Consider the following 17,285-nt stretch of genomic DNA (forward strand, 5'->3'; position numbering starts at 1 on the left):
CGTCGGCGAAACGGGGGGAGCTGCGGGCGGCGACGTGAACCAGCGGCCGCCCCCGGCGCCCGCCGCGCCCCGCCCCTCGCGCTCGGTGGGCGGGGACCAGCACAGGGCGCGCCCTGGTTGGTCGCGCCGTCTGCCACTCGGAGCGGCGGGGCCCTCCCGTTGGACGGCGCCCCGCGGCCTTATCAGTCCATCTCCCGGAGCTCCCGTGGCGTCACGGGCCTCCCGCCCCGCCCCTCGGCGCTACTATCGCCGTCTCCCTCCGCCAGAAAACATAGTCCCACACCGGGAGGGGTCTCTGCCCCTCCCCCCCGCGCCGCCGTCGGGGCCTGTCCCGCCGCAAGAGGCGCCGCCCCACTTCCCCCCACGGCAGCAGGGTGTGCGTGAGGAGCAGTGCTCCCCCCATCACCCGCTGCCTGTGCGGTCGGCGGAGGGATACGACGGGGAGGGGGGAGGCGCCCCGTCGCGCAGGGGCGGGGCGTGGGGCGGGGGGTGTGTGCGGGCCGGGGGGGGAGGGGGGGGGGCGCCGCGTCTCGCGCCGCCGCCGCCGCCACCGCCGCGGGGGGACCATGCGGAGGCAGCGGGGCCGGCGGGCGCAGCAGCAGCGGGAGGCGGAGCGGCCGCGGCGGCGGCAGCAGCAGCGTTAGGACCCGGGGCGGCGGGGGGTGGGTGGGGGGGGGGGGGCGGGCGCGCGGGGCGGGCCGGGGCGCACGCGCCGCCCGGTGCGGGGCGATCGCGCCGCTTCGCTACATTGTATCCGCCGGCGGCGCGAGAACAATAGGCGCCGCCGCCGCCGCCCGCCGGCCCTGGGCGCCGCGGCCGCCGCCCGCCCGCCGCCCTCCGCGCCCCCAGCCCGCCGCGCCCGCGGGACCTTCATGCGCTTCCCCTCCCCCGCGCACGCACGGGGGCCGCGCGCCTGCCCCGGAACAGGTAAAAACAAAAAATAACCATTATAATAAAAGCAGTAAAATCGTTAAAAAGCGGACGCGCTGTCCCGGCGCCGCGGGTCCCGGCGCAGCGCCCACCCCCCCCCCCCCTCCGCCCGGAGGCGGTGCGGGGCTGAGGGCACCGGCCCCCTCCCTCCGCCGGGGGCTGCCCCGGGCCGGGCCGGCGCTCGGCTCCATTGTCCGCGGCGCCGGCGGCTCTCGGCGAAGTTTGCCGGGGCCGGGGGGGGGCAGCGGACGGGCCGCGCTGGGGGGTCCCCACGCGCGCGGGGGCGTCTTGAGGGGGGGGGGTCCCCCTTCCCCGCCGGGGGGGGGGGCGGTCCCCGTCCCGCTGCGAACTTCAGCCCGGCCCCCCCCCCCCCCCCACCCCGGGCCGGGGCGCAGCCGCCCCCCGGGGTCCCCTGTGTCCGCCCCGGCTCGGGGCGCTGCTAAAAGTTGGGGGCTCCGGGGGGGGGGGGGGTGGTGCTTCGGCCTCCCCCGGTGGCGCGGGGGGCGGCCCGCTCCCCCCCTCCCGCGGCGGGGAGGGAGTGCGGGGCCCGCGTCGTCGCCCCGCTGCTGTGGGGGGGCAGCCCCCCCCCCGTGACCCCCCTCCCCGTGGCACGGGGGCCGCGGGCGGAGGGCAGGGACCCGCTTCGCCCCCCCCCCCCCGCCTCCCTGCGGGACACCGGACCCGGCGAGGGGCGAGCGAGGCCCGGGTGGACCCGCTTCGGCCCGGTCCGGCCTAGCTGGGCCCGCTCCGGCCTGGCCGGGCCCGCGCGTCTCCCGGAGGCCGCGCCGGGAGCTGAGGGAGCCGGGGCAGCTCGGGGCGGCCGGGCCTTTGTCCGAGGTGCCGCCGCCGGGCCCCGCCGGAGGAAACCCGAGCGGGCCGGGGGGAGCGGCGGACATCTGCTGCGCGTTAGCCCGGCACCGGCGGGGCCCGCGTCCGCCCCGCGCTCCCGCGGGGTCAAGTTTTGCTCGGCCTTTGTGCTGCCGGGGCGGGGAAGGCCCTTCCCGGGGCCGGGGCCGGGGCTGCCTGCCGGGGGGCTGCTTGGGAGCTAAGCATTGGGGGGGGGGTGTTAAAAATACCCCCCCGGACGGAATGCGGGGCCGTGAGCGCGTATTGTTCGGGTTGTCCGCGGTCGTGGCGAGGGCTGGAGGTCGCCTCGGGGGGTGCGGGGTGGTTTTTTTTTGGGGGGGGGGTCTGAAGGGATGAATCTGCCCCCCCCCCCCTTCCCCAGCAGGACCGGGGGTTGCTCCAGGGTCTCACCGGGATGAGCTCGTCCTCGTCCCCCCCACCCCGACCCCACCGGGGCTGTAGGTTGGGAAAGTTGCTTTAAAAATACTGACCAGATGCATTGATGCCACCTAAAGAAAAGGGTTTTTTAAAGGAAAAAAAAATAATACCCCCCTCCCCGGCTGTTTTTTGTAGTGGTGAAGGGTTTTTACGTGCTGGGCTGATTGTAGCGTTGGGTTTTTTTTTTTTAAAAAACTTCATTGAAATGTGGTGGTTGCGCCGGCACAGCCTACAAACGCTTTGGATCGCATGGAGTTTTCTTTCCTTTTTATTTTTTTTTTTAACCTTATGATTAACGAGTTAAATGTATTGGCCAGCTGCCCTTTGTAACCATGAATGAGTTCCTAAAAAAAAAAAAAAAAAAAAGGAATCTTTTATCTCATCCCAGGCCACTCTTCCTCCCTCCCAAAGAAATATTTTTCTATCATAGCGAGCTGGCCAAAAAGATCAATCTCCCTTTAAAAAAAATAATCTGTAAAATTAGGAAGAATAATATTTACCTATCTTGCAAGGTTGCCTGGAGGGCTTTATTTTTGCAAAACCCTCCGAAAACAAAATTTTTTTTTTTTTTTTAATTTTTTTTTTTTCCCCAATCCCTTTTGGGAGCGCGGAGGTTCCGTTCTCACCGGGTGCGGGGCCTGGCTGGGCATCCCCAAATTCAGCCCCTTGAAAAAAGCAGCTGCAGGTGCTCGGCAACCCAAAGGAAAGAGGCGCAAGATCAGACCTTTTTTTCCCCCCCCCCCCTTTTTTTTTTAAAAAAAAACAAAACTAGGCAAGGACAAGAGAGCCTCCTGCGGGGAGCGAGCGTGGGGGAAGGAGAGGGGGCGAGCCGAGCCAGACAAGCGCCTGAGTGATAACTTGCCTGAACCCTTTGATAAATGAGTTGACTCTTTTTTTTTTTTTCTCCCCCCCCCCCCCCCTCCCCTTCATTCGCCACACGCCAGGAACAGAATTGGCCCGAACTAGTGGAATTGGCAGCAAAAAACTAACATACAAGTGTGTCTGGTCAATAGAGCGCTTGTTCCTGCCTCTGGGTGCTATGCGAGGACTCGGACCGTGCTCTCCGCGGAGGAGTTGGACGCTGGAGAGACCCGCAAAGGATTTTTTTTTTTTTATTTCTTGCCCCTTTCTCTCTCGCTCTGCCTTTTTAAAATATTCATCAATGGGGTGGGTAGTTTGCTCTAGTCATTAAAATATCTTTCCCCTCCCCCTCGCTTTCTCTAGGACTGCCACTGTTGAGGCTGTGGGAGTATGAATCAGCAGCAGCAGAGAATGGCTGCAGTTGGGACAGACAAAGAGCTCAGTGACCTGCTGGACTTCAGTATGGTAAGCCAGCGCAGCCGGGGGGCTTTAAAGGCCCCGGGGCTTTGCTTGGGCGCAGTGTTTTGGAGCTGCGGAAGGGAGGAAATGTGAGCCTGTAAATTGGACATGATGGGTTTCAGATGTGCCGTGTTTGTGTGCGTGCACATGTGCTGCAACTTGTTTATTTTCGAGTTAAAGCAAAGCCTCTGCCCCCCTTCCCCCCCCCCCCCCTTCCCTTCCCCTCAAACGTATATTGTTTCCTCGCAGGGAGCGCAGAGAGGTGGGCTGGTTTGGGGTGTGGGTTTTTTTTTTTTGGATGGGAAATTCTAGGGAAGTGTAAGGGAGTTGTGTGTTCTCTGTTTAAATGCTCGCCGCGAAATGGGCTGGGTGACTGTTTCTGAAGCCATGCGGAGATGTAACTTCAGTAGCTGATTAATCAGGCTTTTTTCCTCTCCCCAGATCCAGACTATTAAACTTTTGCTCCCACAGGTTATTTTGTCACAGTTTGAAATGTGTCCAAGCTCTCCAGCGCATTATTTTTGCAGGAGTTGGACACTTGTGTTCCCCACACTCTGCTCTTCTGTATCCTGGAAACATTGAGCTGCATTTAGGAGCTGTTCATTTTCAAAGAAACAGAACCTGAGAGTTCCCCCAGAAGGGTTGTGCGCAGCTCGGAGGGAGGAGAAGTCCCTTCTAGTCGTAGCAGAGCGAGGGTTAGTCCCCAGCACGTCCGTCAGCGCTGCCATCCGGGGTCGGCGACGTGCCGCGCAGCGGTACGCTGTGCGCTCGCCGCGCCGGTGCTGGCTGTCGTTGGCAGGTGACTTGTGGAGGGGAGAGCTCGTGTTCAAAAGAAAATAACTTTCTGTTGGGTTCCTCTGTCGTGTGCTGCGCGCTCACGGCACTTGGAGCGTGCGTCTTGCTTTTTAGATAAGCAAACGTGCTGCGAAGATAGAAAAAAACCAGCTCCACGAGGAGGAATAACTGTGAGTGTCACCGCTGTGGCTCTGCGCTGTCCTGGGTCACCCAGCCCATCACCCGCTGGGCTGATTTTCTTGCCCCTTGGAAAGAAGGGAGTAAAGGGGGGAAGAGCGGTGGCAGAATTAGGGGCACGCGCTGTCCTGCCAGCTGTTACGCCTGTGGGAAGGGCTGAGGCTCGGCCGCTTTTCTGCACCCCAGCGCTCAGGTTTAGCAATGGGGAAGAAACCTTTTTATACAACTCGGGCTCGTACCTGTCCCGGCAGGGCTCCGCGCTGCAGGGGGGGTCGGTGGTGGGGTCTCTCAGTCCCCCGAAGAACAATTCTCCTGCAGGAGAGAGGCCCAGTTCTCTCAGTTTCATGCTTCTGTTAGGAGGCTGTTCCATTAATTCCGTAATTTAACCCGTTCCGTTAAATTACCAGCGATGTATTTTTACAGTTGGCAGGGGGACGGCAGCGACGGTATGCCTTCAAAAACAGGAATATGTTCAGGGCGCGCTGGGGAGCGGCGTGTGGTTATTTGTCCCCCTCTCACCTCGGAGGTGCTGCCGGTTGGCGGGAGCCCTGGAGCGTTCCGTCCCCTGCACCGGAGAGTGCCGGGTTCTGAACCGCGCTTTGGGTCAGTAATCCATAATCAGCTCCCTGGCTGGGGCTGCAGTGGCTCCCGCTTTGCTTTTTCTCCCCCTTGGGAAAAATCAAATCCCACTGACCGTTTAGAACTTTAGAAAAAACCCAAGACCTTAGTTTCAAATTTAACGAACCATGCTCATTTGCATGCTGAGAGCTGTATTCCCTGCAGGGCTCCTGACCTGTTCCCTCTGTACACGAATGTTTCTGTCCTTGGAGATGAATCTATACCAAACGGGTGAATTTGGGTTCAATTCCACCGCTCTTACGGTGGTGTAAACCTGGGAACGACCAGAACATGTTCTCTGTTCGTGTAAGGCTCACGCGTTCAGCAGCGGCACCGGGGGCGGCACTGCGGGATCAGGGCCTGCAAATGTCATTTGCCACAAATGATTCGAAGATGTTCCCTCCGGGATAAGTTGGCCGATGGGCTGCGATGCAGTCAGGATTTGAGCCAGATCTGTTTCACAAACCCTCATCTACACACACGCTTCTCCCGAGTTTGCGTAAAGGGAATATTAACATCTCTCCTGAAGGATGAGTAGCTAAAATGGAAAGCTTCCTAGCTAGTAGATGGTCTTCACCCTGGCGTTGCAAGCTTGTTGTGCACAGTGTGGGTCTGTTGAAGACGCTGCTCCAGGGGTTGCTCTCCCCGTGTCGTTGGGATGTGGGCTTTTTGACCACAAAGCTCGCTCTTTCAAATATATTTATATTTTTCTTCCAATAAGCAGGAGTGGAGCATCGGTCCACTAATCCTCTCCAGGAGAGTAGATGGGAGGGAAGTCTAGAGAGAGGTTCACAGCAGCTGGAAGCTTTTGCTTCAGATCAGTATTTCGATTCATTTTTCCTAGGGAAAATACGCTCAACCCCAGGAGCCTGTGGCCCAGCTCTGCGCTGCGTTTCGCTGTGCAGTGAGTGAATTTTAAGGTCCATCCCTATCGGGGTTGCATAGTCAGAGGTGAGTTCGTGGGGTCAGTGAGTGGCAGGGTCGTGCGAGATGCTATAAATTGGGCTGAGAGTCCTAAAAAGAAAGACTTGTGCCTTCTTTAATAAATAAATACATTGGGTAGTTACTGAGCTGCAGAGCGCTTACCCAAAGCTTTGTGCCAATGTAATTTGCCAATAAGGGTGAAAATCAAAGGAATCTGTAGTGTGCATCTAAGCGAGCCGGAGCCAAACACCCAGCTATGTAGTCTGATCGCTGCTTTGGGGTGTGCACGGCAGCATGCTTACCTCTACCTCTGAACAAATTGCCTTTTATAATTGCCCCAAAGTACAGGTAATTTGTAAGCTTTCTTTCACCACCGCTCCCTGGCAGTAGTCCAGGACGGGCTTGCAAATCTGGAGGAGAGCTTTCGAGAAAGCATCCTGCCTATAGATTTGAGTTGCTGGCTTAACCTATTTATTAGGCTTGGGTTTTGGTGCGTTATCCTTTGGCCTGTGGTTCCCAGGCTTTGCAGCTCGGCCTGACGGGCACGGTCTGCGCCGTCGGGAGATGCTCGACCGCAAGGACTTGCCGTGGTTATCCCGGGCGGTGTCTCGGCTGTGCCATGCTGCTGGCATTGGTGTGTTGTGGGAAGGTGCGGGCCGGTATTCCGGCCGGGCTGGGGTGCTTGGAGGGCAGGGGCACCCCATGGCACGGGGAGAGCCGGGGTGGAGCAGCCAGGGCGGGCACGCAGACGGGGTTGGGGGCCTGTCCGTGCCGCAGCGCGCGTCTGCCAAGCCAGATAGAGGCAGGCGGCTGCGTGCCAGCCTAGGTCTCTGGCAGAAGTGAAATGCTGTTAACAGCCATGATTATTAGCAGAGTATTAACCATATGCTGCGGGGATGGTAGTTGTCAGGGTGGGTTTCTAGCTCGGTGAGACATTGCAGGGTGGGCAGGGGCTTGAGCAGTCACACAGGACCTGCTGTCTGATTTGTCCGCAAGCGACTGCTCTCGTTGCGTGCCAGCCCTCGTGGCTCCAGCCATCGAACGGAGGGTGAAAGCCAAACTGTTACCAGCAAGCAGGGCTCGAGCAAGCTCCTTCTGCCCTCGCCGCTGCTGCCTCTGACGTGCTGGAGGATGCTGAAGCCGTGCCCGGCTCCGGCCAAGGCGCAGCGCCTGTCTTTCCATGATAAAACTCTGGCTTTTGTTTAGAGTGAGGCAGTTGTAAAGTTTGACTTTACACGGCAGTGGACATTTGGGGCTGTAGTCAGGGAGGTCTGTCTTAAATGAACACGTATAAAATATCCTGCTGGCAACGTTTATTGAGTCGAATTCGCTCTTCTCCCCGAATTAACAGCTGGATACTTTCCATGTTGCAAAATAGATTTCAGGTTTTGAGTTCAGGCCTGAGGTTGGTTCAGCCTGGAGTTCATAAGGTGGAAGGGCGGAGGAAGTGAAAACAGCTATTTAATTTAAGAACACTGATGCACCGGGTAGAAGTACACAATAAATGAAATGCTGCTTGATATTGTTACTTGTGTCTAGCAAATTCCCGTTCTTGCTTAGGAGTTGGCTGTTGGAAGTGCGGGGTCTCTCAGCGCCGACCTCCCCAGGGGCAGGTGCGGGCGTTGGATCCTCCCGTGCGCTGGATTTGTGTCTTTTAACCTGGGAGAAATGGAGGGAGAATAAATTCTTTGGGAGGGGTGGCAACTGAGCTGCGAGGGTACGCAGAAGTTGTTGTCAGCTGTCAGGGAGGCTGGAGATAGCACTTGAGAAACCAAATACAGCGACTTAAGATGGGGGATTTTACATAACCGTTTAAATCTACATTATTCAAATCCAACAGAGGCCAAGTAATGACCCAATTACAGTTCCTCAGACGCTCATGCCTGGGTACCTCCTCGATACGATGCCTGGGTCCCTCCAGTACATCCCAGCCCTGGTTCGTCTCCTCCCTCCCCCCCGTTTATTTTTAAAGCAGCATTTAAAAGCAGAAAGGAAATTTGCAGTGGGTGGGTGAACTTTGCCTGTGAGTGATGTACGCCAGCAAAAGCAGCCGGCACTTCACGTATGACTTGCGCCGGGCTCCCCGAGGCAGCGTACCCGGTCGGCTTCAGCCCACACCACAGTGGAAAAACAAGCTGGCAGCAAGAAAAAAAAAAAAAAACCCGAAATGCTTCCTGGAGTTGGCAAGCGATAAGTGTGTTTGGAACCTGTATTGAGGCGAGGGGTAACCCGGGGTTCCCCCCGCTCCGGCATCACCCTGCTTTAGCATCCCCATTGGCCTTGGCGTGGAAAAGGGTCTGGGACTCCTTAATCCCTTGGGGAGGGAGAGCGGGAAGGTGTTGCATCAGTCTCGAAATATCTCTGGAAGCAGGCGGAGGCGAGCGGAGGGGAGAGGTGGGGAGGGCATCCCCCGGCGGGGCCGGGTGCGGGGGCGTGCTGGGGATTGCCGAGCGCGGCGGGGGGGGACCACCGCTTTTGCAGAAGTAGAAAGCGCTTGTTGCACAATGGAACAAGACTCTTCATTTTCTCCACTCGTGTTTGCTGCTCAAACCTTGGGTTTTTCAGCATCAGCAAGTATTAAGCACAAATGCTTGTGAAAAAGAGCCAGCAGTGCCTTTTTTTGTTGTTGTTGTTGGTTTTTTGCCGCTCGGTACCGTTATGTTCATGCATCCCATCCCCCCCCCGGCTCACACATGCAGAACTGTCTCTTGCCACTTGGGAAGGGGGTTTCTAACCACTTCGCTTAATCTTCTTCCCTACCTTAAGAGGAGGGAGTGAGCACAAGCCTGGTGGGATCAGCCACGTAAATTCCATTTTTAGTAATTTTGGAGATCTTTGCAGAAAACAACACTGCCCTGCAAGGGGCGGGGGCAAGAAAAACCTGTAGCATGGCAGAGGAAGATAGGCTGTGAGTCTTCAGTGCCGTCAGGGTTTCTTTTTGTTTTCTAGCCCGATTTCCTGAGGAAACAAGGCGTATTCGATGGCGGGGCTGCTGGCCCACCCCAAGCGACTCCAGAGCCCACCCCGGGGTGGGCAGCAGCCGCCCGGGGGGTTGCGGCGGGGACCCCCCCAGCGGCGCACGTCCGGTGGCTCTCGCTGCGAGGCTGCATGCAGGAGGGCGTAGGGAGAGTGGGGCTCCGGCTGGGGCTGAAGCCGTAGGAAGGCAGGTGTCTGCAGGCTGCCAGCTGGCGGGAATGGCTGTCCATACGCAGACTGCATACTTAAACGCTGTTTACACCTTTATTTAAATGCATACGTATAACATATACACGATGTGCGTGTGCGCAGACATACATATGATCCCAAATTTGTGTTCTTTTTTTGAATGGCAGTTGGTTTCTTAACTGCTCTCTTTGCATCTTTACCACTTGTAACTGTTTTTTTTTTTTTTTTTTCTCCCCAGCATTTGTGAAAACAAAGCTGGGCAGACGGTTTTGTACAAAGGAATGTTTCTGACCACAGCCAGACATCAGCTATATCAGGGCATGAAACGCTGCCTTTCTGTAGGCTCTTGTGCCATTACATTGTTTAATCTTCAAAGCATTAAACTTTTGAGTTACTCAGACATTGCAAAGCTAAAAATAATAAAAATTCAAATGACTTGGTGGTGAAAGTATCTTGAGTTGAGTAGTAAAAAAATATTAAAATGTTAATTCACTAAGCGTTTTCCCACCAGTTGTTTTATTGGCTGGAGCTCCATTTGTGTGGAGAAGAATTCATTTTCTGCTGCACGCAGGTGCATATAAAATTTTAAATAACAGCTTCTGAAACCCTCCCAACTTATATTAAAAATATTTATACAGGTTAGCTGATGAGCTATGCGGTATTTTTGAGGAAGCTCCCTGGCAGGAGAAGATTAGTTGTGATACTGACACTGCAGCGGTATAGCAAACAAGTAGCCACAATGACCGATACTGTACAATACGTTAATCGTTCTGCATCTAGATTAAATACCTTTGCCCTTGGCGCAGCTTCTCCCAGCGGACCCCAGGGCTGCGTTAGCTCCCGGCGCTGCTGAAGCCCTCGAAGGACCGGGGGTGGGAGCTGCTCCGCGAGGCTGGAGGGTTCATCCCTCCAAGAGCTGGTGTGAAGCTTCCCGCACCGAGGTCGAGCGTCGCCGGAGCATGTGCCTTAGTCATCTCTGCCGGTGCCAGCTGGAGCCCGCGGGCAGCCCGTGTCCTCCCCAGGCACCACACGATGCCAGAGATGGGCTTGGGAGCGCGGGAGACGCGGGGTGAGACCCGGGGTGCTGGGGTGTTGAGGGATAAACTGAGCTTTGCTAGGTGCTGTGATCTCGGTGGGGTGCTGTTGTTTTCCTGCTAGCTTTTTATGACTGGAGTCGGCCTTTCTCCATGGGCACCCTCTAGTCTGGGCCTTGGTGAATAAGTTGGGGAAGAAGCTGTTGGTTTTGACCACAGCAATGATGCTTCTTGGATGGTTTTCAGTTGCACCTAAGGAACCAGACACGCTGTGTACACAAGAGAAGTTTATGCACGTAGGAATGTGTGTGTATATTAGCGCACAGCTGCGCTGCTCTCCTGTCCCTCCTGCAGCTGATCTATGTAGCAGGGACACAAGGAGAGGAAAGTTTTTTGCATCAAAAAAGTGCTTCTCTTCCCCCTTTCCTCTCCCCCGCCTGCCCAATCTGACCCCCTTTGCAGCAGCACAGTAAAACTAACATACTGAAATCTCTTTTCTCTTCCTTCTCTCTCATCTTCTTGTTTTTCTAGATGTTTCCCCTGCCAGTGGCTAATGGAAAAAACAGACCCACGACCCTAGCGAGCACTCAGTTTGGAGGATCAGGTACTGTCATCTTAATTTTTTTTCTTAACACTGTAATGTTTCTTGCAATAAATTTGTGTTTGCTTCCAGAGACCGAAAAGGGACAGGTTTCTGTAGTTTTGTGTTATGTATTTTTCTGGTGATGGTCTGCTACCATTTGTCTGGATGATTTTCTTGTCGCTCCATGTGTCTCCGGGTAGGCAAAGCTGCTCTTGCTGATCTGTCTCCAACTGAGAAGTCACTACCTGAGCTAAAGGTTGTTGTCTCGCCGCTCCGATTGTAGCAGCCTGACAGCAGACAGTCAATGCTGTTCTCTTAAGCTGCTTAGACGAACGTGTGTCTGCAGATGTACGCCCTGGAAGACTTTTGCTGTACGTCACCCAGAAGACACGGTGGTGTGGTGGTGGTTAATTCCTGGGGCTCAGCTGCCCAAAGGGAGACTCTGGTGCAGTTTGGGTGTCTGCTCCATTCAGACCCTCCAGCCGCTTCCTGCTGTTGGGTGGGACCTCGGCACTCCCAAAGGGACCTCGGCACTCCCAAAGGGACCTTTGCAAAGCCCCCTTGGCCAGATGCCTCCAGGCAGCACGGCCGCCCCGGGGAGGCAGGCAGCAAGGGTGGCTGGAGCTGTTTCACCAGCCTCCGAGCTGGACCCTGCTGCAGTTTTGGGGTGCTGTCGAGCAGAGCCTCGCCTGTCCCGCCTTGCCGCAGTGCCCCTGAAGCCAGCAGCTGGCCCCGCTCCCCAGAAGCGCTGGGCGGCCCGTCTGCCGAGGAGGGGCCAGGGGTGCCAACATCAAAGGGCTTCGGGAGCAGGGTGTCTGCTGGGAGGAGCGGGCTGGCGATCCGGCTGCGATAGGCGCCTCTCTGAAGGGCGCGTAGCTTTAGATGTCTGCTTGGGAAACGCGGCACAGGTTAATTTGAGGCTGAAGCAAAGAATTCCCCGGGTGGACGGTGCGGTGCCGTGCCAGGCTTTTGATGCCCGGGGAAGCTGCTCTGTGCAGGGCTCGCTGCGGCCCCTGGCATGCAGGAGGTTCAGTTCATTTGCCTTTCTTGCTGAAACACGCTGCCACTTTGTGGATGGTTAAAACTTGACCTTCTCTACCCTGGGTCGACTTAAGCTGTCCGGGGAAACTCCTGGCCATGTGGAACGGCCATGCCGCAGCACCGGGAGGCATCCCGGAGACCGGGGTGGGATTTCTAGAAAGCAGCTTTGATGCCACAGCGTGCTGTGGGGCAGCTCTTCGGGAAACCTGCAGAAGCGGGATGGGAGGTGTGTACTCTGCTCTGCCCTGCTCCTGCCCTTTTTGGCCGGAGAAATTTGATGCTTTCAGATTGGGCTGTTTAGCTGCATGTCAAGAGGGTTTTGCGCAAACGTTTTTACAGGGAGGGAAGCTGTTGAGTGGGTGCTGGAGGAAATTCGAGGGGAGAAAACTCTCGGGTTAACCCAGATGGAAGCTGATCTCTCCAGCGAGTGTTCCTGTGTGTGACGACTTCTGTTAAAATAATCCACAAAAGACGCGCTACACGCTAGTGAGAGAATAGTAATGGAGCAGCTCGCATTAATTCGTTTCCTGCTCGGCGGCTGGCTTGGCTGCCAGGTTTATAGTGCTGGCCAGCGAGGAGAGGCTGTGAGCAGGGCTCTGTGGTACAGCCGGCGCAGTGACCGGACCCCCCTCCGCTTGGCTGTGCAGCAGCCGAAACGACACAAAATCTTTTTTTCTCCCTCCGCTTCTTTTCTTTCGGGTGAGTGAAAGGTAATGTTGACACCACCCTTCCTCTGGGCTGCTGCTTTTTGAGTCTGGCTGTGAGCAGTTCATAAAAACAGAGGAGTGATGTTATACAACTGCACTGAAGGCAGTTGCACAATCGCTGCTGTCCCGGTCTTGGGGCTCTGTGGCGGCTCTTTTGTCCTGCCGTGGGCATCCTGGGTTTGACGCGCAGCTCGCAGCGTGGTTTAGGGGAAGCCTTTTGCTCCAGCAGCGGAGTTATCCCTTGGCCAGTCATCCTTGGCATCACCTGTGGAGAGTGGGGCGTGTGTTTCATTTGCGTGTCAACTTGGTGACTTCTCTGTGGTCCTGAATGTTTCATGACTGATTTTTTGCTGGTGGGGTGAATAACTGCAGTAAGACGTTAACGAGATGTGCCATGCGCAGGGGTGCACTCTCTGTTAGAAGGATCCAAGGTGTCTAAACTAGGTCCTAGATAGCGGCGAGTGGTTGTTTTCATAGTTTGTTGATGTTGGTTTAGCTTAATTCACTAACTGGCAGCAAGGTACAATCAGGTACTAATTCATCCCCAAAGGCATAGCCAGCCATCCGGCTCAAAATGTAATTTGAAGTCAAATCGTCACCAACCCTGATGTGGTCAGAGGGTGAAGAGGAGATGTTCCTTGGATTTGGGGATCTGGACTTGCTGGGGGAGCGGAGCGCCTTGCAGCCATGCTGTAATCTGGACCTGGAGATTAGCTCCCTAAATCTTCTTGCCTTGCAGAAGGCCTAGGCTTCATCTTTAACGTGCCTCATGTTTTTCGAACACTCCTGTTCAGTCAGTGTCCCGTACCCCTGATAAAGATAGCGCGGCAGTTCCCCTCTGCTGCCATCCCTCTGCCTGGAAAGGAGAAGCAAACACCGATTTGCTTAAGTCGTAGCTTGGTAGTGTGCACCATAATGCCAGTATATCATTATTTGGGGTTATTGTAGTAACCCCAGGATAATAAACTGGTGTTGTCTTACATGCCAGAAAAAGAGATGTTTCATGTTTCTGCCCACCCTTGCACATGTGAATTCGTGGCCTCCCACTTTTCGTCTCTCTCCTCCTTGGGGAAATCTTGGGGCAGTGGGTAGCTTTTATTTTTTTCCCCGCTGGAGGAGCTATTAACTCGAGGTTCTTTCTTCCCCAGGGGAAGGTAGGAGCGAAGGGAGCAAGGCAGTGACTCTGATGACTCCCGGCCAAAATGCCCCACTTGCCAAGATGAGGTTCTTGCTTCCTAAGTTCAGCTGGTAAATAAGGTAGAACGCTCATATGAAACAGTGCTACTAGAAAATCACAGGGATAAAATTGCCCCAAATTCAAATCCTTTTCAAATCCCAATTAATAATTGCCCTGGCCGAGCTGCTGGTGCTTGTGCGGGTGGACCCTTTGCGAAGGGGAACCCGTTTCTCTCTCCCAGGCCAGGAAAATTCAAAGTGTTAATGCAAGTCCTCCAGCTTTGAGATCCCTTTGCTTTTATATTTGTCTCCTGGTTTTATTTTAAGCTCTGCCACTGTTTCCCTCATTTCTGTCCTTAAATGCACCAGGGAGGAACTGGTTTAGCTACCCCGCCGCATGGACAATTCAGCACCTCCGCTTTGCGTTTTCTTGGCAGGGCGAAACCCAACAATTGCCACTAGGATGGAGCTTACGTCATGCAGACCGTGTCTGCAGCATTTATAGCACATATAGGTCACCGCGGGGAAGTTGGTCTTCCCGGGGCTCTGAGCTGCAACTAGTGTTTTCCAGCGTAAGCCGTGTCATTTGCTGCTGCTATTTTATTTTAGCCGGGACGCTCAGTGTATGCCTATTGTCCTGGTCCTAGAAGGCTGCGGTTTCGTCGTCCCCTTGCCAAACTGTTTGTTTATTATTTGCAGTAGCAAAACATTTAAAACGGTGTCCTCCGTCCCCGCCCCCCCCCATGTCATAGTTCATAAATGACTAATCTGATCAGAAACGAGCTCCCTCCCAGGGCGCTTAATTAAACTGTGCCTCTAGCAGGAAACCGCGCGTGCTAAATTTCACATGGAAATAACCATTTTTAATTGACATTGAGACAGTAGGAGTGGTAGGACGCAAAGAAGTTTCATTGTCTCTTCCCAGCCTGGGCCGTGGCATTGCCGTCGCGGCATGGGGCTGTGCCGGGGCCGTCGCCTCGTGGCTGTTGAGTTTTCGGCAGGGTCAGCGTGTGCCGGCTGCGCCTTTGCTTCAGCAAATGAGTTGGGGCTCTGCGGAGCAGGGAAATAAAACCGAGGCAAATGGTTGTGCGAGGTAACGCGTCTCTGGGAGCAGCTCGTGAGCAGTGCTTTGCATCCGTGGTTAATATGGAGAGTGTGCAACCATCTCTCCTTCGCATCAGAAATGGTGCGCAGTGCCAGGTTTGTGTCTTATTGAAACAGAAGCCCAGGCGGTCTCCTGCTGGCAGATGATTCTGCTCGCAACAAATAAAAGCTCTGCTAAAAAAATAGCTTTTTTCTTGTCTTCCCTTCCCTTTTGAGTAAGTGAATTCACCATCAAATGTCTTTTCCTTCTTGCTTTGTGCTGAAGGGAGCTGCCTCGCTTGGGATCTCTTAGGTGGGTTTGGAAGGGAGAGTCCCCTCCTGGTCTGTGCTGTCGTTTCCACCCCTAAAATTTGTTCGGTGCTTTTTTGCTAGTGAGATGGCGAGATGAGGCTCATTGTTGAGGGAATCGCTTTGATCGGGGCAAGTTCATAAAATACATTTGAAGCTGGCTAACCGGGGAGTTTTTCAAAGAGTTACAAGCTGGTGCATGTAACAGATTTTAAGTTATAGTCTACTGAACAAAGTAAATGCATTCTCCCTGGAGGTAGGTGAGTCTGTATCCCCTTTGAAAGCCTGCTTTAAACAACGTTCAAACTTGGATACCTGTGGCAACAGCACTGAAAGTAATAAATTCTATGAAAGATGAGGTTGTCTCTTTAATTGGTGCTATGGGTGAGCTGTTTGAAGATTTAATTATTTTGTGTGTGCATGCAGCCCTCTATTAGGAAGCTCCAAGGTGGGGAGGGGTGGGTCGGGCGCTTGGGAGCGCGGTGCCTGCCCCGGCAGCTCTGCAAACGCGGGAGCGGCGCTGGGCTCCGCTTCGCTTGCGGAGCGGCCGGCTGGGGAGTTTGCAGTAAAAGCATCTAAGTTAGAGAGCTGCGAAGAGCTAAGCGCAGCGTTTCTGTTGCCGTGCTGTCAGCAAGTGAGTTTCAGGCTGCAGAATAGCATTCGCAACTATTTACCATGGTGAGGAAAACAGGAGCTTTTATTAGTAAGGATGTATCACGTTTTCCTACTAACTGCCTCTAGTTCCCACATGTTTTGCTTATGCTGAAGTGGGAGTGATGGGCTTTGCTTGCTATTTTGATAGATGATGAAAGGCGGACATGAGGTGCACAATATGTGACTTGATATTTAAAACTGGCACTTTCCATTAAAGTACGTACTTCAGGCTGCTTGTTTATGTTGCGGGTGCGTGCGTGCCCATACAGCAGACTTGCAAAACTGTCACTAAACACAAAGCCACCACAACAAAAAAGTCAAAGCAGAAAAATTTCCTTGCCTGCCTCCTGGCGTGACCGTTTCTTTCAACGTAAAAATTACTTTTTAGCCGCTATCAAAGGTAAAATAAAGCCTTGCCATGGACAAGTCAAGCTTGCAAAGCTGTGAGGTCCTGTAAGGCTGGAAGGAGACAATCCCTGCAGCCCTCCGCCGCTCTCCGCACCCCTGGAGCGTTTCCATTCCTGCTGCTGGCAGAGCCCGCTCCCGGGGTGTAGGAGGGTGCTGCCGGCATGCTGAGGGTATTGCAGGGAAACACCCAGGGTGCCGCAGTCCCAACCTTTCCAGTAACAAAGCCTGGAGGACTTTCAGTGAAGTTCGTCTCCCACGTGCTAGTCAGGTGTGTTAAATGCCTTTCTGCTTTGTTTGTGCCTCCGCCTTCAGGAAACTCCTGTTCTCCTTCCTCTCCCCTTTCTGCTCCCTGTTTTTCCCGGGGCGTGGATCCCGTTAACCGGGATACAAAAAGCAGGGTTTGGAAGAAAAGGCTTGGAGGGCCCGAAAGCTGGGGGCAGGGAACACGGGTGGGCAGGAAATAGCAAGCATGAGGGAACAAATGGCAGGGGAAGATCTTCACGCCTGTCTCCCTTATTCCAGCATCACACCCCAGTTGTGTCTCTGATCCTCCTGTCCTGGGGTGCCTGTTCCCGCTCCCAGGGCTTCCCGCCCCGGGCAGCTGTTTCTCCTGTGCCTTTGCAGTGAGGTTGAAACATGAAGGCCTTCCTCTCCCTCTCTCCCTCTCTCCCTCTCTCCCTCTCTCCCTCTCTCCCTCTCTCCCTCTCTCCCTCTCTCCCTCTCTCCCTCTCTCCCTCTCTCCCTCTCTCCCTCTCTCCCTCTCTCCCTCTCTCCCTCTCTCCCTCTCTCCCTCTCTCCCTCTCTCCCTCTCTCCCTCTCTCCCTCTCTCCCTCTCTCCCTCTCTCCCTCTCTCCCTCTCTCCCTCTCTCCCTCTCTCCCTCTCTCCCTCTCTCCCTCTCTCCCTCTCTCCCTCTCTCCCTCTCTCCCTCTCTCCCTCTCTCCCTCCCTCCCTCCCTCCCTCCCTCCCTCCCTCCCTCCCTCCCTCCCTCCCTCCCTCCCTCTCTCCCTCGTTTTTGGGCAGGGCTGAGAGCGAGGGTGTCCTGCCAGAGGCAGAGCCGGTTCCTAACAGATGCACGA

At 55.3% G+C, this 17,285-nt stretch overlaps 1 protein-coding gene across 10 annotated transcripts in view; it reads left to right on the forward strand.

The window, feature by feature from the left end:
• Nucleotides 1–906: 906 nt before the first annotated feature.
• Nucleotides 907–17,285, forward strand: part of TCF3 (transcription factor 3) — an 81,972-nt gene continuing 65,593 nt past the window's right edge. For all 10 annotated transcript variants that reach the window (XM_059831817.1, XM_059831820.1, XM_059831821.1 and 7 more), the window contains exons 1-3: nucleotides 907–927; nucleotides 3,439–3,540; nucleotides 10,779–10,851. In XM_059831817.1, the coding sequence (XP_059687800.1) occupies nucleotides 3,466–3,540; nucleotides 10,779–10,851 (148 nt within the window). In that variant the 5' untranslated portion in view covers nucleotides 907–927; nucleotides 3,439–3,465. The remainder of the gene's footprint in view (nucleotides 928–3,438; nucleotides 3,541–10,778; nucleotides 10,852–17,285) is intronic.

This window comes from Gavia stellata, chromosome 32 (genome assembly GCF_030936135.1).
Source record: "Gavia stellata isolate bGavSte3 chromosome 32, bGavSte3.hap2, whole genome shotgun sequence".
Classification (NCBI taxonomy): Eukaryota; Metazoa; Chordata; class Aves; order Gaviiformes; family Gaviidae; genus Gavia; species Gavia stellata.